General features: G+C 56.7%; 1 protein-coding gene and 1 long non-coding RNA gene across 3 annotated transcripts; both read right to left on the reverse strand.

Annotated features, from left to right (window-relative positions):
• Positions 1 to 1,364: 1,364 nt before the first annotated feature.
• Positions 1,365 to 12,568, reverse strand: LOC132658377 (uncharacterized). Its single transcript, XR_009597950.1, has 2 exons — positions 7,303 to 12,568; positions 1,365 to 6,829 (listed from the first exon to the last, which is right to left on the reverse strand). It is a non-coding gene; the product is annotated as an uncharacterized LOC132658377 (long non-coding RNA).
• Positions 12,569 to 13,239: 671 nt separating this feature from the next.
• On the reverse strand, positions 13,240 to 26,764 carry PITPNM1 (phosphatidylinositol transfer protein membrane associated 1). Of its 2 annotated transcripts, XM_042238094.1 has the most exons (25): positions 26,587 to 26,764; positions 25,559 to 25,677; positions 23,901 to 24,115; positions 23,694 to 23,815; positions 23,267 to 23,491; positions 21,267 to 21,593; positions 21,081 to 21,176; positions 20,892 to 20,999; positions 20,358 to 20,459; positions 20,125 to 20,186; positions 19,774 to 20,030; positions 19,252 to 19,441; positions 19,042 to 19,149; positions 18,641 to 18,798; positions 18,351 to 18,556; positions 17,712 to 17,882; positions 16,908 to 17,072; positions 16,503 to 16,651; positions 16,244 to 16,354; positions 15,700 to 15,816; positions 15,306 to 15,454; positions 15,054 to 15,203; positions 14,778 to 14,961; positions 14,351 to 14,479; positions 13,240 to 13,728 (listed from the first exon to the last, which is right to left on the reverse strand). In XM_042238094.1, exons 2-25 carry the CDS (start codon positions 25,634 to 25,636, stop codon positions 13,465 to 13,467), a joined length of 3,843 nt encoding a protein of 1,280 aa, XP_042094028.1. In that variant the 5' UTR covers positions 25,637 to 25,677; positions 26,587 to 26,764; the 3' UTR covers positions 13,240 to 13,464. The 2 variants fall into 2 exon arrangements, with proteins under 2 accessions (XP_042094028.1, XP_027815880.2); XM_027960079.2 differs by lacking the exon at positions 20,358 to 20,459.
• Between the last annotated feature and the right edge of the window lie 832 nt (positions 26,765 to 27,596).

The raw sequence follows: 27,596 nt of genomic DNA on the forward strand, positions 1-27,596 counted from the left end.
TGTGCCATGTCTCAGTTGTGCGTACAGGGTCTTCACTGTGGGATGTGGAATCTTTTCACTGTGTGTGGGCTCCAGAGATCCAGGGCCAAATAGTTGTGAAGCTCGGGTTTAACTGCACGTAGGACCTTAGCTCCCTGACCAGGGATCAAACCTGTCCCCTGCATTGCAAGGCAGATTCTTCACCACTGGACCATGAGGGAAGTCCTTAATGCATTATTTTTAAAAAATAAAATAAAATTGGAGGTAAAAATATCAAAATTTTTGAACGATGAACAAAATATCAAAATTTTGAATAAAAATGGGATTAGATCTTACATGACCCACTGTACCCTGGTCATGACCTTGCTTTGGGCAAGTTACATGACCTCTCTGTGCCTCAGTTTCCTTCATTGTCAGATGGGGCTAATAACAGTGTGTTTCCTTCTCAGGACATTAATTTAAGATTAAATTAGTACACAACCAGCAGCATAACACAGTGTCTGGCATGTGTCAATACTTGATCAGCGTTAAGGATTAAAGCAATTCATGAGATCCTTAACCCTATAGTTTCTATCTTTGCACGGGGTAGAACAAGAAGACATCCAGATTTATTTCAGTGTGCAGTGAGTTTGTTTCCTCAGCACTATCTGCTGAAACCATCAGTTCTTTCTCCTTCTGAAAGGTGCCATTTTTATCAGACATCAAGTATGTTGTTGCTAACGTATATATCTATTTTAAGGTCTGATTTTGGTTCCTTGGGTTCGCTTGACTAATTCTCAGCCAGTACCATGTGCTTTTTATTCCTATGGTTTGCCCTGCAGTTTAATATGGCAGGGAAAGTCCCCTGCTTTGGTCAGCTTTTTCAAATTTGATCTAGCTTTTCACAAACTTTTATTCTCCTACAAAAGTATTACAAAAATCTTCTATAAATATCCTCCAAATTATCACTGGGATTTCACTTAATTTTTAGATTAATTTCAGAAGAAATCACAGCTTTAAATGTTAAGCTGTTCTAGTCATTAACAAGGTATGCCATTTCAGTTATTTGTATTTTCTTTTATGCTCTTAAAATTTTTTTTCTCCAAAAAGCTCTGGGCTGCGTTATTTCCTAAATGCTTTCTGATTTGTATTGCTGTTTATTTTCTACTACATTTTTGGGTGGGTTATTGATAATGCCAAAGAAAGGCAATGCCAAAGAATGCTCAAACTACCGCACAATTGCACTCATCTCACATGCGAGTAAAGTAATGCTCAAAATTCTCCAAGCTAGGCTTCAGCAGTACGTGAACTGTGAACTTCCAGATGTTCAAGCTGGATTTAGAAAAGGCAGAGGAACCAGAGATCAAATTGCCAACATCCGCTGGATCATCGAAAAAGCAAGAGAGTTCCAGAAAAACATCTATTTCTGCTTTATTGACTATGCCAAGCCCTTGACTGTGTGGATCACAATAAACTGTGGAAAATTCTGAAAGAGATGGGAATACAGACCACCTGACCTGCCTCTTGAGAAATCTGTATGCAGGTCAGGAAGCAACAGTTAGAACTGGACATGGAACAACAGACTGGTTCCAAACAGGAAAAGGAGTACGTCAAGGCTGTATATTGTCACCCTGCTTAGTTAACTTATATGCAGAGTATATCACGAGAAACGCTGGACTGGAAGAAACACAAGCTGGAATCAAGATTGCCGGGAGAAATATCAATCACCTCAGATATACAGAGGACACCACCCTTATGGCAGAAAGTGAAGAGGAACTAAAAAGCCTCCTGATGAAAGTGAAAGTGGAGAGTGAAAAAGTTTAGCTTTTTTTAGTTAAGTTTTAGCTTAAAGCTCAACATTCAGAAAACGAAGATCATGGCATCCGGTTCCGTCACTTCACGGGAAATAGAAGGGGAAACAGTGGAAACAGTGTCAGACTTTATTTTTTGGGCTCCAAAATCACTGCAGATGGTGATTGCAGCCATGAAATTAAAAGACGCTTACTCCTTGGAAGGAAAGTTGTGACCAACCTAGATAGCATATTCAAAAGCAGAGATATTACTTTGCCAACAAAGGTCCGACTAGTCAAGGCTATGGTTTTTCCAGTGGTCATGTGTGGATGTGAGAGTTAGACTGTGAAGAAAGCTGAGCGCCGAAGAACTGATGCTTTTGAACTGTGGTGTTGGAGAGGACTCTTGAGAGTCCCTTGGACTGCAAGGAGGTCCAACCAATTCATCCTAAAGGAGATCAGTCCTGGGTGTTCATTGGAAGGACTGATGCTGAAGCTGAAACTCCAATACTTTGACCACCTCATGCGAAGAGTTGACTCATTGGAAAAGACTCTGATGCTGGGAGGGATTGGGGGCAGGAGGAGAAGGGGATGACAGAGGATGAGATGGCTGGATGGCATCACCGACTCAATGGACATGAGTTTGAGTGAACTCCGGGAGTTGGTGATGGACAGGGAGGCCTGGCGTGCTGTGATTCATGGGGTCGCAAAGAGTTGGACTTGACTGAGTGACTGAACTGAACTGATTGATAATGTTAAGAGCGGTATTAATTTTGTAACATTGCTGACTCTAATTTATTAAAATTATCTGTAGATTCTGTTGGATATTCTATGTAGATATAATCACTCATTTCTTTTTCTTGGTTTATTGCTTTGGCCAGGACTTCCAATACTTTGCTAAACAACATCATTGATAGGGAGCATTCCTTACTTTGTTCCTGATCTTGAAGGGAATGTGAGTATTTATCCATCATATTAATTGCATATGGCTTGTGTCATTCTGATAAAGTTTCTCTTTTCCCCTATGAGTTTTTATCATAGTCATCAAAGCAAATTTAATCAAATACTTTTTCTGTATATTTTGAAATAAATATATGAGTTTTCTCCTTTAATTCACTGATCTGATGAATTATAATTATGGATTTCTTTTTTTTTGGCTAAAGGACGTGGCATGTGGGATCTTAGTTCCCTAACCAGGGAGTAACTGAGCCTCCTGCACTAGAAGTGTGGCTTTAACCAGTGGACCACCAGGGAAGTTCAGTGATGGATGTTTCTAATGTTAAACCATTCATACATTCTTGGAATAAGCCCTACTTGATCTTTTTTTTTTTCTGTTTTTAAAAAGTTATTTATTTGGCTGTGTGGGATCTTAGCTGAGGTGGGCTCTAAGCACACAAGCTCAATAGTTTCGGCGTTCGGGCTCAGTTTCCCATGGCATGTGGGGTCTTAGTTGCCCAGCCAGGGATTGAATCCACTTCCCCTGCATTGAAAGGCAGATTCTTAACCACTGAACCACTGGGAAGTCCCCCCTCCCCCCTTTTTTTCTTTTGAGAAAGCATTTTAAAATTTTAATTGTGGGTAATACACATGAAATTTATTATCTTAAACATTTTAAAGTGCAAAGTTCAGTAATTCTTTGTTGTTCAGTTGCTAAGTCATGTCCGGCTCTTTGTGACCCCATGGACTGCAGCAGGCCAGGCTTCCCTTTCCTTCAATATCTCCAGGAGCTTCCTTCAATATCTCAAACTCATGTCCATTGAGTCAATGATGCCATCCAACCATCTCATTCTCTGTCACCCCCTTCTCCTTCTGCTCTCAATCTTTCCCAGCATCAGGGCCTTTTCCTGCGAGTCAGCTCTTCACATCAGGTGGCCAAAGCTTCCGCTTCAGCGTATTTTGAAGCTTCAGCTTCAGCATCAGTCCTTCTAGTGAATATTCAAGGTTGATTTCCTTTAGGATTAACTAGTTTGATCTCCTTGAAGTCCAAGGGACTCTCAAGAGTCTTCTCCAGCACCACAGTTGGGAAGCATCAATTCTTCAATACTCAGCCTTCTTTATGGTCCAATTCTCACATTCATACATGACCACTGGAAAGACCATAGCTTTGACCATAAGGACCTTTGTCAGCAAAATGATGTCTCTGCTTTTAAATACACTGTCTAGGTTTCATAGCTTTTCTTCCAAGCAGCAAGTGTCTTAAATTTCATGGCTGCAGTCACTATCCACAGTGATTTTGGAGCCCAAGAAAGTAAAATCTGCCGCTGTTTCCATTGTTTCCCCATCTATTTGCCATGAAGTGATCGGACTGGATGCCATGATCTTCGTTTTTTGAATGTTGAGCTTTAAGCCAGCTTTCTCACTCTTTTCTTTCACCTTCATCAAGAGGCTCTTTAGTTCCTCCTCACTTTCTGCCATTAGGGTGGTGTCATCTGTGTATCTGAGGTTGTTGATATTTCTGCTGGCAATCCTGATTCCAGCTTGAGCTTCATCCGGCCCAGCGTTTCTCATGATGTGCTCTGCATATAAGTTACATAAGCAGGGGGACAATATAGAGCCTTGCTGTATATTGTAATAGTGCTTGTAGTGGTGCGCTGGTGCTATCGAATATATTCACAGGAATTCCCTAGCGGCCTAGCGGTTAGGATTCTAGGTTTTTGTTGCCACGGCCTGGGTTCAAACCCAGTTTGGAAAACTGAGATCCTGAAAGCCATGTGGCAAAAAAGCAAAAACACAACAACAAAAAACTATGTTCACATTGCTGTATAACCAACCTCCAGGATCTTTTCATCTTGCAAAACTAAACCATACCCATTAAACAACTCCTTATTCCTTCCCTCCCCCCACTCAACTACCATTTAATTTTGTCTCCGTGAATCTGACTAGGTACCTCATATAAATGGAATAATGTATTAATAATATTTGTCTTTTTGTGAATGGCACTCATTTAGCACACTGAGCGTTTTTATATATTCTGCTGCTGCTGCTGTCACTTCAGTCATGTCCGACTCTGTGCGACCCCATAGACGGCAGCCCACTCGGCTCCTCTGTCTCTGGGATTTGCCATTGCCTTCTCCAATGCATGAAAGTTATATATACTAGTGGATTCATTTAGGATTTTTCATATCTATGTATGTGTGGATGCACGCATAGTCATGTCAGACTCTTTGCCACCCCAAGAACTGTAGCCCTCCAGACTCCTCTCCCAGGAGGAGTCTCCATTTCCTCTCCATTTCCCAGGCAAGAATACTGGAGAGGGTTGTAATTTCCTACTCCTGGGGAGCTACCCGACCCAGGGATCAAACCTGACTCACTTGTGTCTCCTGCATTGGCAGGCAGATTCTTTACCCCTGCGCCAACTGGGAATCCTTCATATCTATATTTATTAGTAAAATTGATGTAGACTTGTCTTGCCTTATGGTTTAAGTATCTTTTTCAGAATCAAGATTAAACTAGTCTCATAAAATATGTTGGTTGACTTTCCCACTTTTTCCATTTTCTGGAACAATCTGTGTAACAGTACAGACAACTCGTTGCTTCAGAATTTGGCAGAACTTGCCTGTAAAACTTCCCGTGTGAGTAAAAAACAAAAGCTAAAAACAAAACATGTTTCCCTTTCGCTGCAGAGGTTCCACCTCTCTCAGGGGACTTCTCGGGGAAATGAACCAACATAAATATCTGAAGCCCTCAGCACGTGGGGCAAAGGGGACAGACAGTAATTCTTCCCAGTTATGAAGATGGAGTGCAGACAGTGCACAGGCCTGAAGACATCCCTTTATTCAGTTACCTAAACCTTGGGCTGCAAGGAGATCCAACCAGTGCACCCTAAAGGAAATCAGTACTGAATAGCCTTTGGAAGGACTGATGCTGAAGCTGAAACCCCAACACTTTGGCTACCTGATGCAAAGAGCTGACACATTGGCAAAGACCGTGATGCGGGAAAGATTGAAGGCTAGAGGAGAAGAGGATGACAGAAGATGAGATGGTTGGATGGCATCACTGACACAATGGACATGAGTTTGAGTAAGTTCTGGGAGTTGGTGATGGACAGGCAAGCCTGACGTGCTGCAGTCCATGGGGGTCGCAGAGTCGGACATGACTGAGCCAGTGAACTGAACTGAACTGAAACCTCCAAAGTGGGAGAAGACGCTTAGAACTATTCTTCACGACTAGTTTCCAGAGGCGGAGAGAAATGTTTTAGCCTCTGAAGTGCCTCATTTCTATCATTCCTGTATTCCCGAATATTCGCTGGGCACCTACTGGGCTGTCAGTCTCTTGGGGAGCTTAGAGTTTCCACGGGAATACAGAAAGCCTCCTTCCCCTCCTTCTTACACCCAGATTGACTGATTAATGAGAAAAATTCAGGATGGAAAACAACGAGTATTGCGCTAGGCAAGCTAAAAGAAAAAATAAAAAGGGATACACATAAATAGTTTTAGGAGGTGGCCTTACGGATGCCGACCTTCCCTCCCCCCACTTCTGTAGTGCTGTCGTGCTACTTTTACAACTTTAAATAGCGTGGCACACGGCCACTTGGGACGGCCCAAACCAAATCAGTTCAAGGACACAGTTCCTAGGGACGCCCCCGGCCCCGCCCCGCCTCTCTGGTCCCGCCCCTGGCCAGTCTCAGGCCCGGCCCCTGGCCTGACCCGCGCGCTCAGCCGCGGAGCAGAGAACCAATCACAGCCCGTTTCTATGTTCGGGCTCTTTTAGGCGTCTGCCCTTAGCCAAAATGGCGCCAGCTCGGAAGTTGCCGAAGTTCTAGAAGTTGCCGAAGCAGGTCCGGAAGCTGCCGAGCGAGTCCGGAAGTTGCCGAAAGAGAGCAGCGGGGAAGGAGGATGGCGGATATCATCGCAAGACTCCGGGAAGACGGGATCCAAAAGCGTGTGATACAGGAGGGCCGAGGAGCGCTCCCTGACTTTCAGGATGGAACCAAGGTTCGTGTCGACCCGCTTCCCCTTAATCCGTCGGTGGCGCGGTGCGCATGCGAGGCGGGAGGAGGCCTTAGGCGATAGATTGCGCATGCCCAGACAGCAGTGGTCGGTGCCCCTACTGCTCACATGCCGAGCTCGACGCTGATTGGCCTGGATTTAAGTAGAGGGTGAATTCGGATGCTTGAGCTCCGCCCCCTGCCTTGGCCGAGTGGCTACATAGGTCAGGGAGGCCGTCAGTTATCAGTAAACATTTTGCGGGAGGTGAGGGGGTTGACCCCATTGCTTGCCCAGACCCAGCGCTGGAGAGGACCCCAGATGAGAAAGCTGGGCTCTGGGAGGAGCCCCTGGATTGCAAGGTTCAAGGTCTTCTATGGATGGTAGGGCCTTGTGAAAACGTAGACCAGCTCCCATTGCTTAGATGGTAAAACTGAGGCCCTGGGACGCGCAAACCCAGAGAACAGGTCAGGAGGTCGGGTCTACCAGACGAGAACCCTTTTGACAGCTTTCCTACTGCTCTTCGTGGCATTGGGTCGGGCTAAAAAATAAAGAGCCTCCCATCCAGGCCCCTAGCTCCAGCCTCTTCCACCCCTCCCCACCCTAATAATGTACGTGTCCAGGCTTACCTCCTGCTCATGCAGTTCCTTCTTCTGGAGGGCCTTTCCCAGTTGCCACTTGTTTGTAGAGTAAGGGCTTCCTGGGGGCAGCCCCTGTGCCCAGCAGAGCAGTCACTCAGGACGTGCATATTGAGCAAATGAGTAAAGATCCTGGCCCTGAAAATGAAGCGACACAATGAAGCGACTAGAACAGCTGAACATGTGAGACATGCTGGGGACACCCAAAGTAAGAGCTACTGTGCTGACAAGAGCTGTGCAGAGATGGTGAGGGTGAAGCTCCTAGCCTGGCTCGCAGGAGGGCCCTGAGGCAGAGCTGTGTACCCCTAGTGACCAGTGATACATAGAGGGATGCTTCTGGAGATGAGGGAAGGAATGAGGATGAAGTTCCCCATGGGCTGGGGCGGGGGTAGGGGGGTGGTGGTGGCCTTGAAGGTCTTGGCAAGGGAGATCTTGGATGGAACAGACACCAGTTGGAGAAAACACCAAAAATAGTAATGATCTGTGAACAATGACACTGAAAGAATAGGGACAAATAAATTAAACCAAAATAAACAATCACCGGCATTGATTGAGGGTTCACAAGAGCATGGTGCTCAGTGCTTCACAGGTTTATTTGCTTTCATTCTCATGTGGTAAGGTGAGTACTGTTGCTAACTCCATTTTACTGATGCGGAAACAGAGTTCAGAGGGCTGGCTAGGGGTGGGAAAGAATGTGGGTTCCTCTAACCATATCCTGTGGAGGGTTCAGTCTCGAGACTTCTCTTCACTCACCCTGAGATGATCTCATCCAGGTTTGTGTCTTTTAAGAAACTCTCCACGCATGCCTGGACCACTCCCAAATGTCTGTGTCTAGCCTTCCCTCCCCCTTAAAGTTGATATCCAGTTCCCTACTCACCGTTTCCACCTGGACATCTCATTGGCAACTTAACCTGCTCCCCTCGACCCTCTCATCTCAGGGTAGGGCCCCTCCAGCCTTTTGGTTGCTCAGGCCAAAAACCTCCCAGTCTCCATGCCTCCTCTCATACACTCCCCCCAGAAGATCCTCAAGATACACTCAGGATCTGACCATTTCTACCACTCCCACCGTGGTCCAGGCCACCTTCGTCTCTCCCCTGGGTTATTCCAGTAACGTCTTAACTCGCCTCCTGCTTCTGTCTTCCCGGCTCTCCCACCTGTCTCATCCCTGCAGCAGCAGAACCAGCATCAGATAATGTCCCTCCTCTGCTTGGAGCCAACCGGTGGCTTCCATTTGAGAGTGAAAAACCAAAGTCCTCACCATGGGCTTTAGGCTCTGTGGGGTCCCTCCCTGCTGACCTGATGACCCCGTGAGGTACCACGCCATCCCCTGGTTCAGTCTGCTGCTGCTGCTGCACTGGCCTGCCGCTTTGTGAACACACCACGCACTGCCCCTCTGCAAGGCCTTTGCACCTGCTGTTCTTTGGCCAAGAAATTTCCCACCCCTTCCTACCTCAGCATCTGTCTGGCTTGCTTCTCCTTCAAGTCTTTGCTTTCTCTCTGTTTTTTTTGGAGGGGGGCGGGGCCACACAGTGCTGCTTGCAGGATCCTAGTTCCCTGACCAGGGATTGAACCTGAGCCCCAGTAGTGAAACTGTCATCTCCTAATCACTGAACTGCCAGGGAGTTCCTTCAGTGACTCCGGCTCCCTGAACTCGCTGTGCCTTACCCTGCTGCGTTTAGATGTCTGTTCCATAGCACTTCACTCCACCTCACAGAGCGTGTTTTGTTTGAGGCCCGTCTCTTTCCTGTAGAAGTTCCCTGTGAGCTCCACAGGGGCAGGGGCTTTTGTCTGTTTTGTCAACTGCCAGGCCTAGCATAGAGCTCAGGCATGTAGTTGTTGTTCAATGGCTAAGTCATGTCCAACTCTTTGCGACCCCATGGACTGCAGCACGCCTGGCTTCCCTGTCCTTTACCATCTCCTGGAGCTTGTGCAAACTCATGTCCATTGAGTCGGTGATGCCATCCAACCATCTCATCCTCTGTCGATATTTGTTGAAAGAACGACTAAAGCTAGACCCCTTGGGCTCTTGTCCCAGCCCATCCACCCACTCGTCATGTGACTTGGACCCCTTCCCTCCTGGGGGTGCGGTAAAGGTCAGGTGGTGACCCCTGGATGAGCCCTGTCCCTGTGCCACCTGCAGGCTGTGAGCTGGCCTAGTTCTTGTGGTTGTGGGAAGGCCGTGCCCTTGTCTGATCCCATTTGCGGCCCGCAGGCCACGTTCCATTACCGCACTCTGCGCAGTGACGAGGAGGGTGCCGTGCTGGACGACAGCCGGGTGCGCGGCAAGCCCATGGAGCTCATCATTGGCAAGAAGTTCAAGCTGCCTGTGTGGGAGACCATCGTGCGCACCATGCGGGAGGGCGAGATCGCCCAGTTCTGCTGCGATGTCAAGGTACCCCATGGCCCACGCCTGCCTGCGTCTGTCTGGCCACACCCGATTCCCCATCCTCTGCCCTGGCCAGGCCACCACCGACTCCCTCCAGGGCACTGCACCGCCAGGACACTGGCCTCCTGGCCCCTAGTCTGCCTTTTCCTCTCCTTTAGCCAGACTGCAGCCAGGAACTGGCTATCAAGTGCAATAACCGCTACAGCTCCTTGCTTCAATCCCCTCTGCTCCTGGTCACTGTCAAGCTGAAGCACAAGCCATAGATGCCCACGTGGCCCCTGCAGGGTCTCCCTCCTACTCACCTCCCTGTGTTCCTATCTCCTCCTTAGCCAACATCCTGCTTCCTACTTCAAACTAATTCCTGGGTCACCACCCCCATGAAGCCTTCCCTGACTACTGGTGCTTGACTTGAACCCCTCCTCTGGGTTCTCCACCTCTCATACTCTGCATGGCCAGGATATGGTCCTTTGTCTGCATTTAGGCTACTTCAGGGCAGGGATTAGGCCTGTTTACCTTGAAAGTGCCTAGTGTGGGCCAGCCCAGAGCCAGGACTCAGAACATATCTGCTGACTGGATGAACATTAGCTGAGCAGTCAGCCCCGAGTGACAGGGTCATTGAGAAGAGCTGGTTAGGCATGAGGATGGTCTGGCTTCTGCCATCCCAGCAAGTGTCCCTAGTGAAAGGTCAAAAGCTAGGTCCCTGGGACTTCCCTGGTGATCAGTGGTTAATACTCTGCACTTCCAATGCAGGGGGCATGGGTTGGATCCCTGGTTGGGGAACTATGATCCTACATGTCACGTGGCCAAAAAGTTAAAAAAATTAAAGTAGGCCAACACTAAAAAAAAAAAAAAAAAAAAAAACCAACCATAAAAAAGCTAGGTCTCCAATGCCTGAGGGTCCCCCGTGAGGATTTTGAAGTTGCTGCCCTAATCCCAACTCAGAGATGGGCCCCGAAAGGGGTGGGGGTGGGGCCAGAGAGAAGAGATGCTGGGAACAGAGTATGGAAGGGCCCCCGGAATGATGAGGAGCCCAGCTTGTGGGCTGCAAGCCTGGGAGGAAGACAGGTGAGAGGTGAGAATTCCCCTGGGTTTGTCAGGTCTTGGGAGACAGGCCGGCAGTGGGAGTGTGTGTTTGTGTGTTGTGGGGCGAGAAGCGTGGGCGTTTGGCCTGAAAGTGATGGAAGGCTGGGAGGCCGGAGGAGTCGGGAAGGAAAAGTCCTCCTGGGCCTCAGTGCCCTTTCTCAGATGGTGATGGGGCAAGGAGCGGGGCCTCTTGAGCCTATGACCAGCCAGCATGTGCTGACAGAGCCCCCCTGCCCACTCACCCTCTGCAGCACGTGGTGCTGTACCCACTGGTGGCCAAGAGTCTACGCAACATCGCAGCCGGCAAGGACCCCCTGGAGGGCCAGCGGCACTGCTGTGGCATCGCCCAGATGCACGAGCACAACTCCCTGGGCCACGCCGACCTGGACGCCCTGCAGCAGAACCCCCAGCCTCTCATCTTCGACATCGAGATGCTGAAGGTGAGGGACCACCAGGCCAACCCCCTACTGCCCAGCTTCAGAGTGGGTGCCGGCTCTGCCCGCCTGCCCAGAGCTGGTGGCCTCCCTGACTGTTCAGGGGCTGGGGTGGGACAGGCATAAGGACACCTGGCAGTGCCCTCCCTCCTGGGGCCCCTCCCTGCTCCCTCAGGTCTCTGCCAAGACAGGGCTTTTTGCCATCTTGCTCACTGCTCTGTTTCTGGACCCCAGCACAGTGCTGGGCACGCAGGAGATGCTGCACACGTTTGCTGAATGGTCAGTGGATGAAGAAGTGACTGCTTCTGGTACCCGGTGTCCCAGGCCCAGCCAGCCCAGGGGCTGACCCCGGGCCCTGACCTGGCCTATGCCCCGGCAGGTGGAGAACCCTGGCACGTACCAGCAGGACCCGTGGGCAATGACGGATGAGGAGAAGGCAAAGGCAGTGCCAGTTATCCACCAGGAGGGCAACCGGTTATACCGTGAGGGCCACGTGAAGGAGGCCGCTGCCAAGTACTATGATGCCATCGCCTGCCTCAAGAACCTTCAGATGAAGGTGCTGCCTGGAGGCTGCAGTGGGTGAGGGGAGGGGTCAGGAGGGCCCCAGGGGGCCCAGGTTTCAGCGTCTTTTGCCCCCTCCCTGCCTCCGTGTCCCCAGGAACAGCCTGGGTCGCCCGACTGGATCCAGCTAGATCAGCAGATCACCCCACTGCTGCTCAACTACTGTCAGTGCAAGCTGGTGGCCGAAGAGTATTATGAAGTGCTGGATCACTGCTCCTCCATCCTCAATAAGTATGATGGTGAGCACTGGGTGCTGGGTGGCCAGGGCAGGGCAGCAGCCTCCTCCATCACCTCTGGGCCTTCAATATCACCCCCATTCTGAACTCCCATGGGAGCCTGACCCAGTAGCTCCCACCCAGTGGGGCCGTGGGCTGTGCTGTGCCAGTGAGATAGGAATGGGGCTTGGGGGCGGGGTTGGCATCCTCAGGGCAGGAGGGCTCCATCCTCGCCGGGCCCCTGGTGCCAGCAGTCAAGGTGGGGTGCTGGCTGGCGCCCCTTTCTCATGCCCTTGTGTGCTTGCCGCCCACTGGTGCCCCCTGCAGACAATGTCAAGGCCTACTTCAAGCGCGGCAAGGCCCACGCGGCAGTGTGGAACGCCCAGGAGGCCCAGGCTGACTTCGCCAAGGTGTTGCAGCTGGACCCAGCCCTGGCGCCTGTGGTGAGCCGTGAGCTGCGGGCCCTGGAGGCACGGATCCGCCAGAAGGATGAGGAGGACAAGGCCCGCTTCCGGGGCATCTTCTCCCACTGATGGGGCCCCGCTGGCCCGGCTGCCCCGCCCGCTGCTGCCGCCGCCTACGCTGCCACCCCACCCACCCCCTCCACCCCCCACTATATAATGCTTCTCTGTATATAAAGGCCTTATTTATCTGTCTCTCTCTCGGCCTGCTGAGCTGACCCACTGGGAAAGCTGGGGTCATTGCCCCTCATTTCCTGGTACTTCGGTGGTTTGGGGAGGCAAACAGTTGGGTTCTAATCCCAGCTCCCCGTTTGTCAGCTCTGAGACCTCTTTGGGCCTCCGTGTGCCTGACAGAGAAACGAAGATGGTCTCTGTCACAAGGGGAGTGTTTCTTGCCGGCCAGGGCCGAGGTGCCTGGGAGCCCTCAGTCTTAAGGGGGAGATGAAGCAACTGCAAGCCAGGAGGCTTAGTGCCCAGGTGAGGTGGGCTCCCAGCGCAGCCCTCCCCATCGCCCCCCTCCCAACCCCCAATCTCACGGTCTCAGCTCAGGCAGGCAGTGGTTCCAGTGAGAAGCCAAGTCTGGGCCCCTGGGAACTGAAAGGCTGGCTCAGGTGGGGAGGGGAAGGAGGGTGGGGGAGGCTGGTTCTCCAGGTCCCAATCTTGGCCCTGCCCTCTGACTTGCTGCCTGACCCTGGGCACATCCCAGCTCCTCTTTGCCCTTCAGCATCTCTGCTGAACTAGAAACCGTGAGCTGGGCTGCCCTGTGATGCCATGCCGGTGGGCAGTCAGGCGGGATGCAGGTGGTGTTTATTTCCATGGAGTTACACACGCTGGAAAAGCCTCTGGACCTTTGCTGCTCCCTCCTCCAGCCCCCAGGGCTGGGTCCCCCAGCATGAAAGGGAACTAACCCTGAGGGCAAACGGATGCAGGCGTGGGCCCAGCCTTCCACAGGCGGCCCCTGGGGCTCCACAAGTGTATGAATAAATAACCCAAGCCCAGCCACAGTTGGGGCTTCACTCTTCGCTGTCCAGCTTGAGGCTGATGCTCCGCGCCTTGCCACGTGCCAGGGTGGTGGGTGGAGTCCCTGGGCCCTCCCGTTCCACCTGGCTGGGGCCCCTTGAGCGGAGCAGCTGGCTCTGCTTCCGGAGAAAGTCCACAGGGGCAGCCCCACCATAGCTGCTCTTGGCCAGGGCGGCCCTTGAGGGTCCCGCGGTGGCATGAGGGTGGGAGCCGGCCTCCAGCTGGCCCAGGTGGGCCACGTAGCCATCGGACAGGAACTGCGGGCAGAGGTGGGCAGGGTGAGGGGATGGCTGGTCTCAGGCTCACACACTGTCCTCACCTGTCCTTCCCAGGCTCTGGGCAGTGCTGGCTGCAGTACCAGGCTGGCACAGCCTGACCAAACCCCGCCAGGGAGCCTGCCCCTCTCTGGGCCTCATCCTGAGTTTCCTCATCTGTACAATGGGGTTTTGGAAGGAAGTAACAGCAGCTAACATTTAGCAGGCACTTGCTCTGTGCCCAGCCCAGTGCTCAGCTGACATGCAGTAAATCATGGGCTCTTCCTGACAGCCACGGAGATCTGCGTGGGTTTATCCTTTCCATTTTACAGACAGGAAAGTGAGGCTCAGAAAGGTCAAGGCTTGTGCCCAGAACCATGCCAGCGTGGAACGAGCACCCAAGGTCTTGCTCATACTCCAGCTTGAGTTACCCATTCTGGCCTGTCCGGCAGCTTCTAGCTGCTCGTGACCTCCCCAATCCCATGAGAAGCCCAAGTTCCCCGAAGCCGGCCAGCCTGTTCACAGCCTCCGTCCTAGGTTCTTAACACACGAGCGGTCCTCAGGGCCCAGCCTCAGGCTCCCAAGCTCCAGCGGGCTCGCAGCCCCACCTTCACTCGGCCCTCACCTGACACTGCGCCTGCAGCTTCCGCACGGCGCGGCCCACGATGTAGGTCTGGCTGGGGGGCAGGCCCAGCGCCGCATACACGGCCACGTCTTTGGGGGACCCGTAGCCGGCCACGAAGTTCAGTTCCACCTGTGGCCGGAGAGGCCAATCAGCAGCCCCCCCGGGGTGGGGGAGGCGGGAGACAGAGGGTGGGGTCTGGTGGGCGATCTGCACCGAAGGGTTAGGGGCGGGGCCGCTTAGTCTCCATCACCAGGTCTGGCTGGGGGTGGGACCAGCCGGATCTCCCTAGTTGGCTCCAAGGACTCTAGAGACCCTTGCGGGGATGTGCAGTCTGTTAGGCTAGGAGCCGGGGCCATGTAGGTGGTAACAAACGGGCCTCCTCCCGGGGCAATCGCGGGGTTCGGGGGGCTCTCCCCAGCCACCACACCTCCTGCACCAGGCTCTGGAGGAACATCGCCTTCTGGCGCAGCGGGTCGTGAGTGAGGCCATCACAGAAGGAGACGACGCCGTGGGGGAAGTTGTGCTGCGACAGCCAGGCTACCACGCGGTGCTTCTGCATATCAGGACGGCCCGTCACGTACACGATCAGGTAGCCCGCGTCCTGCCAGTGCCTGCAGGGAGCGGCGGCGGTCAGCCCCGAGAGCCAGGGGTGGGGACCAGTCCTCACAGCGAGCCGGGAAAGGGAAGCGGCAGCCGCTCCTACCTGACCACGTCCACGGCGCCGGCGCGCACCTTGGGGTCGCTGCCCATGATGGACACACTGGCGGTGAAGGAGCCGTCGATACTGAAGACCACGGCCTCAGTGCCGCGGGCCACCACCGTTAGGCAGCATTCAGCGTACGTGTGGTCGCCCCTACGGCCGGGGCGGGGGTGGGGGGGGTTGCAGTGTGAGCGGCGTGGGGGCGGGGCCCACAGGAGCCCCGCCCTGCAGAGGCCGGGCCCGCCCCGCGCTCACCTTACCACCATGCGCACCGGGTAAACGCCGACGCCCAGCGCACGCTCTAGGGGCACCGGGAAGGTGAGACGGCCCGAGCTGTTGGTGACCTCGGTGCCAAAGTGGATCCACTTGCCCGACAGCGGCTGCGTCATGATGTAGATGTCCACCTAGCAGGGAGAGAGGGCCAGAGGGTCCCCCTGAGCGGAGCGGAAGAACGGCGGACCCCTGAGCGTTGTGGAGCTGCGCGGAAGAGGGCTGAGGTGGGGGAAGGAGGACGGGGTTGGGGGCTCAACCTGGCAGGACCCGGAGCTGTCCAGGGAACAGGAGGCGGGACCCGGGAGCTCCCGCTTGGGGCCAGGTCAGCCCGAGGAGGGGGCTGGTCTACCTGGGACTGAGGCCTCTGTGTCCTAACCTTCTCTCCCGTGAGCGTGACCACATCCAAGGGTCCGTACATGAAGCGCCCGTTCAGCACCTGGGGGCGGCCCTCGCACACCACCGTGTCGCTCGCCCGGTGGTTGGAGGTGACGTTCTGGCGGGAGGAGACAGTGTGAGCCCGCGGCCAGGAGATGACAGGGAGGCGGGAAGAGCTGGTGAGGGGGACCCGCGCCCAGACGTGTGTGCGCGCTGCCTGGAGGAGGCGGGCCAGCTCGCTCCGAGAGAGGGGCGAGGCCCGAGGAGTGGGCGCTTCTGCTGACCCCGATCAGAGGTCCTGGGGGTCCTCTGTGCGGACTGTGGATCCAAGGGGCGGAGGCAATATAGACCCGGTGCAGAGGCTGAGAGGGGCGAGGCGAGCGCCAATCCGAGACCTGACTTGGCGGAGGGGGCGGGGAAGAGGGAGGGGAGGAGACTTGGTGGTACCCGGGGGCGGGGCCAAGGCAGGAGGAGGTGGGACCTGGGAGGGGCTTAGGGGCGGGGATCCCAGGGAGACTTGAGGTCGCTAGGGGCAGGGCACGTACCCGAATCTTGACTTGGGTGCGTTTGCGCTGCCACTTCTCCCTGGGGAAGGCCGGGCTGTAGATGGACGGCTCCTCGCACTCGGTCAGGTGTGGCCGCTCCTTCTCGATCACCTGCGCGGGATGGGCCCCAGCGAGGCCACATGAAGTGGGGGGGTAGGGGAAGGGTCCCTGGGGCTGCCCCTCCCCCAGCTCCGGCTGCTCCTTATCCTTGGCCTCTTCCACCCCCCTACCCCCACCCCCACCGCATCCCTGGGCCCACCTGTCGCAGGATGAAGGCCACCACGTCGGCCGATTCCCAGTAGCTGGCGTGGAAGAGGTGGGGCAGCGTGACGGTGGGGAAGGCGGTGAGCGCCTCCGGGCAGTACAGCGAGTAGTCAATCCGCTTGGTCCCCCACCAGCGCTCCAGGACTGCTCGACCGCGGTGGGCAGTGAGTCAGGGGTGGCCTCTCACCCCAGGCCCAACTGTCTGGCCTCTAGGGCTCTTCCCTCCCTCTCTTCCACAGCCCTGCTCTTTGCCGAGTCCAGAGTTGGGTGCTGGGGCCCTCTCCTTCCAGAGCAAAGGCTCTGGGGCAAGGGTGTTTCTGCTGGGCTTCAGCGGTGGAACAAGTATCCGCACCAGGACTACCGCCCCCCACCCCCAGGTGGGGCGGCTGGCCAGACTTACTCTTAACCACCTCACTAGTGGTGCTGGGGGCAGTTGGCTGGGCTGGTGGGTCACCGCCCAACTCACTGCCCTTCCAGAAAGCACCACTGGCAGACGTGGGTGTTGAGGGCACCAACATCTCCAGCTCCTCCAGAAAGAGGCCTGAGTGGGTCTGCAGAGTATCGGCTGTGGGTGGAGGGCAGCCTCAGTGGTGGGCTGGGCCAGGCCATCCTCCTGTCTTCCCACTGGGGTTCCAGGACTGCTCCGCCCCACACCTCCCCCATCTCTGCTGCCAGCCTTCCCTAGTCAGGTCTTGGCTGAGGCTGAACTGCCCCAACATGTGGGTGGACACGAAGGGTGGGGGCATTCTCCCCTGTTAGCAGCATTCCTGCCAGAATGCCTGCCACCATCACCCCAATCCAGGCCCGCTTGTCTCATGGGGCCAGATGGGTACTCACTTACATGCATGTGTACACAACCCACAACAGGATGTGAACTCAAGTGTCCATGGAGACACAGTGCATCCCTAGACACGGATACAGCACCCCGTCACCCCCCATCCCAGTGGCGAGTTGCTGCTTTCTATGTCACTGCCTCCCTTCTTTAACCCAGTCACCACCACTGCCCCCAGCTTCTGGGCAGAGGGTCTTGGGGATCCAGACTGCCCAAGAGGACAGGCAACGGCTCCTGGTCCTGGGAGTGGTGACCTGAGAGAGTACCAATGATGCGGGAACTGCCTCTTGGTTGGGGGAGCGGGGTCTATCTCCATCCCTCACTGTTGGGGCCCTTCTCCTCCTCTTCCCTGTATCTTGGTTGGGTGCGTACCCAGCAGCAGAGACGAGCCATCTCCCAGAGGGAACTTCTGGTAGCGGGGCACCGCCAGGGGAGCGATGGCCTGGAACTTGGGGACCAGCAGGGGCTCAAGGCGGGAGGCGCAGGGGTCGGCCGCGTGGAAGAGGTTGTAGATCTGCTCGCAGGCTGGCCGCATCTGGGCCACTGGTACCCAGAAGATAAAGGAGAGAGGGGGTTCAGCTGGGCATCCTGGGAGGTAGGGGTGGTGTGGAGCAGCTCCCTGACCTGCTGGGTGACCCTGAAACAGCGCTTCCCAGACTGTACTCCCTGGGAGGTCCCCGGGGTCCTGCTTAAAAGTGAAACAGGTCTCTTGGCTAACAAGGGATCAGAGCCTTCGATTTGCTGATGCTCGGGATGAAGTGTTCCCTAGGCCTGTTGGACCCTGGGCATCTGGGCGTACGAGTTCCTCCTGGTGCATGCTGGGAAACGTGGCCTTGGCAAGTCCCTTCTTTCTGGGCCTCAGGTTCCCCTTCTCTAGCCAAGAAACTTAATTTTTACAGTGGGGAATGGCATAAATGCTCGAATTTCCGGTGATAGGGAGAGGTTGGAGGAGCTAAGAGGAGGGGCAGATGGAGGAGGAGGCATGCCCCGACTTGCACCCCAAGGGCTCACCCTCCAACGTGGGCATCACAGTTTTGCGCAGAGCCAGCACCAGGCCGAGCGGGGAGCCAAAGAGGAAGAAGCCGGAGACCTTGAAGTCAAGGCGGGCGGCACAGGGGGCACCGTCAGGAGCCTCAGAGGTGGCAGTGGGTGGGCAGGAGGCTGTGCTCGCCCGCCGGGGCTCCCCGGAGGAGGTGGCTGGGGGTGCTGCCTGCAGGCTGCGTGCGGAGGTGGCTGTCAGTGCTGCTGCCTCCGCAGCCCAGCACAAGCCCAGTTTGGGGTTGATGGGGTGGGAATGTCACCTGTTTTGAGAGCCCTCAGGCTCGGGACCAGCCATGTCACTGGGGGTGCGCTGGGTGGGCAGGGTAGAGGTTTCTGGGCTGGCCCGGCCCAGCCCCTCAGGCCCCTCTGCCAGGGGATCCCGCGTTGGGCCTGCCTCAGGGGAGAGCAGCTCATTGTTCTAGAAGAAGCAGGAGACAGAAACATCCTTAGGACTGGAGACAATCGATTTCTACTTATTTGGAAGTGAGGAAGGAGGAATGGGGGTTGGGCAGGGACTTAGAGCCAGCCAGCAGAGCCCCAGAGGGGATGGACAGAGGCAGCAGGAACAGGCTGGAGAGAGGTCAGATTCCTGGGGCCGAGAACTAGAGCAGGGGAGTCTCCCTGCCCCTCCTCCGGTGGAGGCGGGTCCAGCCACACTGACCATACTTCCACGGCGGCTGCTGCTCCGGCTCCCGGTGCCCACGCTGGCACTGTGGCAGAGTGCATCAAAGCCCAGGATTCCGCCGACACCGTCTCCGATCAGCACCACCTGGGGGAGAGGGCAGCGCGGTCAGGAGGGGCTGCAGCAGGGGCAGGAGGGTGGGGGAGGCTCGGCCAGCAAGTTCCCCCCGGACAACCCCTAACCCCTGACCTGCCCGCAGAAGCCGGCACCCTCAGAGGAGCGCAGGAAGGCCGCATAGGCCTGGTTGGTGCGGGCGATGACCGTGGCCACGGCGCCCTGGTATCGGGAGGATGAGGTGGCCAGCAGCGGCAAGGCGGCCAGGGGAATGTGGTCCTGGGAGCGGGACAGGCCGTCACCATCATGGCTGTAGGGGCTCAGGCTGCAGGAGGAGGGGCGGAATGGATGGGTGGGCGCCTCCAGGCCCGCCCCTGCCCCCTCTAAGTCCCCCTGACCTGTTGGCAAGTCCCAGCACCACGGGGGCTTTGTGGGGACCACCAGTATCCCAGAGGGCTCTGCGATGGAGCCATAGACTAGAAACAGGCCAGCTGGGCGGGTGACTGGCCCAGGTGTCTAGCTTCCTGGCCTCTTCCCTCTCCGCCCCCCCACCCCATGGGGGCCTCTCTGGTTCCAGGAGCCTCCAGGTGGCTGTCCACATCTCGGGGACCCTGTGTGTCCACCCCCCACCCCCACTTCCACCCCCCAGACCAGTACTTGGAGACGAGGGCATAGGCAGCCGCGCAGATGGGTGGGCAGGGCACCAGGCGCAGCGCCACGTGGCCCAGGGCCTCGGGAAAGTGGACGCGGGTGACCGCCTCGAAGGCTAGGCTCAGCGTCTGCACATCTGCCCGCTTGGAGTCGGCATCTCCCGGGCCCGAGTCTAGGATGCTGCCACTGTGCAGGACGAGGAAGAGGGCGTGGACCGCGCACGTCTCTGCCCCCAGCTCCCCGGCACTGTCTCCATCTGGGCCCTGCAGGGGGCACAGTGCGACGCCAGCGACATCAGACCGGTGGCTGGTGGGTGGCCAGGCAGAACTGAGGCGCAAGGTGGCCGGCCATACTCACTTCCGAGTCCCTGGGTGCCCGGGCCCCATCCCCTGGGTCTTTGGTGCCCTCGGTTCCAGGGTCTATGGGAGGGGGAGAGCCAGGAAGAGAGACTGAGGGCTCTGTGGGGATGCCCTCACCTGGCAGTCCAGATGCCCCCGCTCACTGTCTGCCTGGGCACTCTCCCCTGCCCCCATCTCCCTCGGACCTGCCCCTCTCACCCAACTCCCCCAGGTCATTTCACACTTCTAGACCTTTGCACAGGCCAGCCAGTCCCTGCTGTTCCCAGAGACGCCTCTCCCCACAATGCCCGTTTGCCTGGAAGATTCCTTCTGATCCTGCCCTGTCCCATGTGCCTGTTTAAGTTGAAGTGAATTAAATTACTGTGCAAAATTCAGGCCCCCAGTCACACTCACCCCATTTCAAGAACCTGAGAGTCACATGTGGCTAATGACGAGTACCCTTCCATCATCTCAGAAAGTTCTTTTGGACAGAGCTGGTCTAATCCTTCAAAATCTGGTTTAGACCTCACCTCCTGCATGAAGACTTCCCGGCCTCCAAATGAATTCCTCCATTCTTTGTTCTATGTCTTTTTACATTCCAACCATCCATCCATCCATCCACCCATCCACCCATTATCCACTCATCATTCATCTGTGTATTTAAAGAACACCCTTTCTGGGTTGCCATTCATCTTAGGACCCCATTACATTTAGGAATGAGTAGTTCTCTGAGTCCCCACCACTTAGGGGGTGCGGGTGGCCGGTGACGGGATAGGGGACACTTACCTGGTGTCCCCTCAGCCTCCATGGGGGAGGCAAAGGCGTCGATGAAGTCATTGGAGTTCCACTTGGTCATCTCCTTGGGGAAGACTTCGTCACTGTCCGAGAAGCCTTCTGAAGGGACCAGGGACTGTGTCATGGGGGGGTAGGCACTGCTCAGGGCCCCCCCGCCCCCGGCAGGGCTGGGGTGCTGACCGTGGGCATCAAAGAACTCCTCCTCGGAGCTGTTCTCAGAGTCCCGGGCGATGTTCTGCATGCGCCACTCAGACAAAGTCTGGGGAGATACGCCCCCTGCAGGGCCACACGGGCCTCAGCCTGGGCGTCCAGCCAAGGGCCGCACTCCCTGACACCCCACCACCGGTCCCCAGGCCCCAGCCTCACCCCCATGCTGGGACGAATAGGAGGAACGGGAGGATGAAGACCACTGCTTGCTGAAGCTGGCATCGGGCGAGGCATCGGGGCCCGGGGGGGGCTCAGGCCCATCGGGGGTGCCGGCGTGGCTGGCCCCGGCGCGGACCTCGGAGCCCGGCTTCCCCGGGGGCTGGGCCTCGGGGCCCTCGCTGCCTGTGTTGCACTTGGCCATGCGCTGTGCCAGCATGCGGGCAGTCTCCTCCTCCAGTGCCCGGATGTCAGCCATGCTCAGCTCTGTCCACTCGTCCTGCCAGCACCAGGCCTGTCGGTGGGCCCGCAGCATCACCCGGCGCAGACCTGTAGGCGCCCAGACATCAAAGCTGTGCCCTCCCCACCCCCAGTTTCCCTGCCCTGCATATCAAGCCCTTGAATTCCCTTGAATTAGGGTAATGGCTCCCTTGGGCACACCACCCACCCAGAGCCACAAAGTAGGGAAGGCTGAGTGCGGTCCAGGAGATGGCAGTGGGAAGTGGGGCATTTTTCTTCCTGTCCTACCTACCTCCCTGCCCACAGCCTCTTTTATCCCTCCAGACACCCCAACTCTTAGCTCCGAGCTCACCCCGACACCTCAGGAAGCTGGGAGCAATGTTTGTTCTTGCTCTTTCAGCTGGCTTCCTGCTGACTTCATCAGAGGAGTCAACAATTAAGGCGTTAACAGTTAATGAAATTGTTGATGGTTAATGAAGGTGTTAATAGTTAATGGAAGTGTTGGCACTTAATGAAGCAAAAACACGATACCCATTCTGGGATATTTTCATCTTAAGCAGAGGAATAAAGTTAGAAACCTCAGTATCTAGGAAATAAAGTAATAATGATTGAATTATAAACTTCTAGAAGGAAATGCGTTAGAATCTCAATAATGGTTATATGTGGGTGATTTTCATTTTCTTTTTTTGGCTGTATCACATGGTGAAAGTGAAAGTTAGTCACTCAGTCGTGTCCGACTTTTTGTGACCCCGTGGACTGTAGCCCATCAGGCTCCTCTGTCCATGGAATTCTCCAGGCAGGAATTCTGGAGTAGGTTGCCATTTCCTTCTTCAATGGTATGTGGGATCTTAGTTCCCTGATCAGGGATCAAACCCACGCCTCCTGCATAGGAAGTGCAGAGTCTTAACCACTGGACCTCCAGGGAGGTCCCCAATCTTCTTATTTGTGCTTTTTGGACTTTTTCCAAATTTAGGATAAAGAACCTGTATTACTACTCTCTGAGCTAAATTTCCTCATCTGGAATCATAATAGTCTTTACCTTGAGGGGTGTGGGGGATGTGAAAGATATCTTGTATGGGAAGTGATTAGCAGAGGATTTGGCTCTTGTGATCAATATCAGCTTTTGCTATCAGGCCCAACCTTTTCCTCATTTACAAAAGGGACAATTAAGGAAGCAGCTCCCTGGGGAGGGGAGATTCCATGAGAGCTGTGGTGGAGTGGATCCCAGGCCCCTGAGGGCCCCCATCCTTCTTCCTTCGGGGAGCCCAGCGTCAGAGCTGGGAGGTGGGGCAGGGCTAAGCCACAGGAGTATGACCTAGGGCTTGCTGGAGACCAGAGCAGGAGGATGGAACTCAGAGCTGGGGTGGGAGGGACTCTGACAGAACCCAGCTTCGGCCTGCACTCCACAGCGTGTTGCCAGTTACAGCTGGTGACCCTCCTGAGAGTCTCTAAGCCTCGCTTGACCCACAGAACATTGGCATCTTAGAATTTTAATGGACGAGCAGCTGCATCTCTGAGTGAACCGGCATGAACCTCAGAGATCATGTTTCCAGCTTCTTGCCCTTCTGACTCTTCCCTGTACCTCAAGACAGGCTTCCCCAACCCCAGCTAGGCTGCGATGCTCCCCTCTGCCCCAGCATCCACCCTATCAAATGGAAAGGATGGCTTTATGTTTCTGTGTCCCCGGCAGACTGGGAGCATCCCTGGCTCAAACATGTGGCCTAGTGCATGCTAAGTGGAACCTCCCAGGACAGGGTGCTCACCGACATCGTGGATGAACTGCTCGATCTTGGCCTGCATGCCCCAGTAGCGGAACTCGACCTTGCACAGCTTGTAGGCGCACATGAGGGGCCCGGTCTGGGCTGCTGTGCGCGCCCAGTCATCACCCAGCGGTCCTCGGCCTGTCTTGGCCGAGCGGTACAGCCGGGGGTCCTCTTCTGCTTTGTACTCGCCTGGGGCCACAGCATCCCGCACGATATCGATGGTATCTGGGGGGTTCCGGCAGCCCTGAGCAACAGCAGCCCCCTCCAGCCCCTGCTACTCCTCCCCCACCTTGGGATTGGGAGGGCAGCTTTTCACGCACAGAAAGCCGAGGCCAGGAACTGAGCCTGGGACTTGTCAGAGGCCACCTGTCCAGGTGGCAGGTGGCCTGAGAGGGGCTTTGGGGTCATTACTGGCTGTACGTCTCACCCAAGATGCGCTGTCTCCGCTCAGCCCCACTCAGGTTGAAGACATTGGGCTGCTGCCCCCCATCGGGCAGGTAATAGGTCTCAATTTCAATGGAGAATTTCTCCACAAAGGGGCAGGTGTACCTGGGCAGAGGGCAGGGGTAAGGGTCACTGCTGGGCCCACCAGGGCCCTTCCCCTCCTGGCCCCTGACCTGCCCCACCCACTCACCGGGTTCGGGTGTAGGGATAAGCATTCCAGGATTCCTCCTCCACCTGCAGGGCGGCCTTGGGCAGCAGCGCCCGGAACCAGCCTGGGATGTGGGAGCCCACGTGGTATACCTTGTGCGTGTACTGTCCACTGCCACCCGGCCCATCCGTGTAGGGCCGGTTGGCCAGGATCTCCACGCCACTGCCCTCGCCACTCGACTCCTCTCGGCTCTTTTTCTGCAGCCCAGGGCAAGAGGAGGATAGGCACCTCAGTCCTAACTCCATTCCTGGGACGGGCTCCCCACTTAGGCCTCATCCCCAGCGCAGCTCTGAGGCCTGAGTCCCAGCCTTTCTAGCTCTCTGAAATTCCACCTGCTCCCCTATAGCTACTGGGGTCAGGATTATAGCCTCTGACCAGTCCCCTCTGGGGTTCTGCAAGCCAGGACTTGTTCAGTCATTCAAGTATTTGCTGTCTGCTCTATTCCAGGCACTGTCCGGGCTTATATTCATTGCGATCTGGTGATGTACAGAGTAAAGACCCCTGCCTGCCCTTGTGGAACTGTACACTCCAGCGGAAGGAGACACAGTAGACAGAAAACAGAAAAAAAGCATCTTAGAGGGTCCTAAGTGCTGTGGTAAAAAGAAAGCATAGACTAGGGTTAGGTGGATAGAGTTGGGGGTTGCAGTATTGATAGGATGGTCAGGAAAGGCCTCACTGAAAAGATAACATGACCATGATTTGAAGATGACTTGGGGGGAAAAGGAGGGTGCGGGGCAGATATGGGGTGGGAGTGTGTTTCAAGCAGAGAGAGAGCCCGTGTAAGCTCCTGAGGGGGACAAGCTGCATGCCCTGCCAGCAAGGGGCCAGGGTGGGCAGGCTGGAAGAATCAGGAGAGTAAAAGGGATACCCGCCTTTCTAGGACCCCAATACCAGCTCCTGCCACACCCCTCCTAGTTGGAGAGCACTCAGATCCTGTCCTTATGTAGCTCAGGAGTTTGAACATGGCCCACCCAACCCTCTGAGGCCAGATCCCAACCCTCTTGCCTGTTCAGATTCTGGTCCCACATTTCAGGGGACGCCTCTGAAATGGGCACCTGCCCTGGCTCTAGCTTCTCCTCCCAAGCCTGACTCCCTGCATGCTTCCTCTCAGCCCAGATCTCACCCTCTGGGGTCCCTGCCTGCTCCTCTGACAGCCTCCGGCCCTGAGCCTCAGCCCATCTCCCTGACCGTTGGGGGTGGCCAGGTTCCTTCACCCTCTGGGAAACCTCTCCTAGTCTTTCTCTACCCCCTGGGACCCCTCCTCACTTTCTGCCCCCCACTCTTGACTCCTCATGCGCTCCTCTCCCTACCCGCTGAGGATTACGGATTCTAAGGAGGATTAAAGGAGATCAGATAGGGGTTGAGCGTTCAGCAGGGGCTGGGCACTCGGGGAGGCACCACCAGGCCCTTCGGTCCCTCTTCGCACGGTCCTTAATCACCCCACCCCTCCCCCACATCCGACTGGGGACGCGCTCTCTTCTGCTCTGGCCTGAGCCCTCCTAAGCCTCGGGGCTGGACTGGCAGGGGATTGAGCTGAGCCCGGCCCCTTATCCCAGGTGTGGCCTGCGCACTCCTGCGGATACCCAACATGAAGCATGTTCCCATCCCCTCCTCGGCCTCCTACTTGCCACCGCCCTCACCTGGATCATGTAGAGCTGGGCCACCTGATATTCGTCCAGGCTCATGGGCAGCAGGATGTGGTATTCCTTGATGAGCATCCTGAAAGCGCTCGGCCGGCCGCGCGCGGCCTCCGCGGCTCCTGGCGCAGGGCACCGCGCGGCCGTCAGTGCGGGGCGGCGGCGCGCGGCCCCGAGCCCTGCGCGCGGGCCGAGGGGCTCAGGCGCGGGGACCCCATGCCCGGGCTCGCCACAGGGCAGGCAGCGGCGAGCCCAGCTCTGCAGCCAGCGCCGCGGGGGGCCGGGAGCCGCCGAGAGGCTGAGCGCTGACCTCTTTTCCGCGCAGCCCCCGCCCCCCGCCCGCCCATCGCCATGGCAACCGCGCGCTGACGCGGGCCCCCAGGAGCCGCGGGAGGTGGCCGGCGGGCTGGCGGGCCAGCCTCGCCTCTCCGGCCGCGGCGGCGTCCTAAGCCCCTCGGAACAGCATCCTTTGGGGACCCGCCCCTGGAAACCCCGGGGCCCCTCCTTCCGGGCCGCCTTCCACCACCGGCCCCTCGGGGCCCGCCCCCTGCATCCCTTTCCCCGAGTCGGTCCGTGTCCCCACTCCTGGACGTCCACTTAGAACCTTGTCCCCCGCGTCTCTCCGCGGAGCAGCCCCGGGCGCCCCCCTCCCCCTGCACCCGAAACTACCTTCAAAGACTAGATAACACTTTCGCCCCGAGACCTGTCTTCCCCACCCTGGCGGGCAGCCCAGTCCCCAACTCCCCCTTCCCCGCATCGTTCCTGGACCCCCGGCACTCGTCTATGCAGCTGCCTCATCCTCCTTCTCCAGGGCTGACCACACTCTTCAGGCTCAAGCTAGAAGTACCCTACGGGCCCCCGCCCTGCAAGCTGCTCCGTCCACCTGCGCCCCGACTTCGCTGCCGCCGTACCCCCACCTCGCACCCACTGAGCAAGCGAGAGGCCCCGTTGCCCCCACTTCCCTCTGCTCCCCGGCGTCCCCGTCGCCCGCCGTGCTCTCGATCGGCCCGCCCGCCAACGTCCCGGCTCACCTCTAGTCTAGGGTGGACGCCCCTCACCCAGTACGGGCGGGGGCCGACGGGCCGCGGGTTGGAGCCCCGAGCGACTCCAGCCCCGGCCGCGGATTCCAGCAGTGGCCGGACCCTCTGGAGGCGCAGCGCGGGCCCATGGCCCCGACCTTCCTCCCGGTCTGCCCGCCGGCACCCCTCCGGTCCCTCCCCGCCGCCCGCCGCGTCACTGCGGCCGCCCCGCCCCCTTCCTGGGCGCGCGGCCCTACCCACCCCGGCGGGGTCCGGGCAGCCCCGCCCACGGCGGCGGAGGGCGGCCTCAACCTTCCTTCCTTCCCCACGGCGGCGGGGGAAGAGGCCCTTCTCCAAATGCTGGCGCTGCGTACTCCGGCCGTGTTATTTGGGATCCCCAGACACTCTGGGATCCTTCCTCCACCCTGGCCCGGCCCTCCAGTGTGCTATGGAAATATGACAAGAGTCTCAGCCCCAACTTCCCGGGCCCTGGGAATCCGGGGCCCAGGGTGGGGGAAACGCCTTCCCGTCCCAAGTCTAGCCAGCGGCTGGTCTCTGACATCACTGGCCTAGCCGGTGGGGTTCCGGTGTCCCAGACCGCCAGGTCATTCAGAGGGCTGCAGTCACTTTCACTTCCAGTCTTGGGGCTCCTCCCTGAACGGGGCCCCAGAGCTTTCCCCACCTGTGTCTTCCGGGTTCACAAGTCTGGCCAATAGCGCCCAGATCGTGGGCAAAGGCTGCCAGGGCCTAGGGCTGGGCTCTTGGGACCGCACCCAGTTGGCTAGAGGCACTGGGTCGGTGCAAGGCAGCACCGCACAGGGTCTCACCCACACTGGGGAAACCAGTTCTCTCTCGACTGTTTCTCAGGTCCCAGGGGTGGGGAAGCAGCTCGGCTCCTTTTCCTTCCTCTTAGGACTCAGAGATAGGGTGTATTCCGAGCCCCAGGGCTGATTCCAAGCTTAGGATGTTAGGGTGTTAAGGCATGCGAGGGTGGGGCTTAAGTGAACTGGCATTTCCACCCT

The sequence above is a fragment of the Ovis aries genome, chromosome 21 (assembly GCF_016772045.2).
Source record: "Ovis aries strain OAR_USU_Benz2616 breed Rambouillet chromosome 21, ARS-UI_Ramb_v3.0, whole genome shotgun sequence".
In the NCBI taxonomy this organism is placed as follows: Eukaryota; Metazoa; Chordata; class Mammalia; order Artiodactyla; family Bovidae; genus Ovis; species Ovis aries.

Coding starts and splice junctions, on each gene's coding strand:
- PITPNM1 (XM_042238094.1), bottom strand. CDS start 25,636: ATGCTCATCAAGGAATACCACATCCTGCTGCCCATGAGCCTGGACGAA. Junction 23,492..23,693: donor GCGGAGACAGCGCATCTTGG/GTGAGACGTACA, acceptor GGAACCCCCCAG/ATACCATCGATATCGTGCGG. Junction 14,962..15,053: donor GGCGCCGTGGACGTGGTCAG/GTAGGAGCGGCT, acceptor CGCTCCCTGCAG/GCACTGGCAGGACGCGGGCT.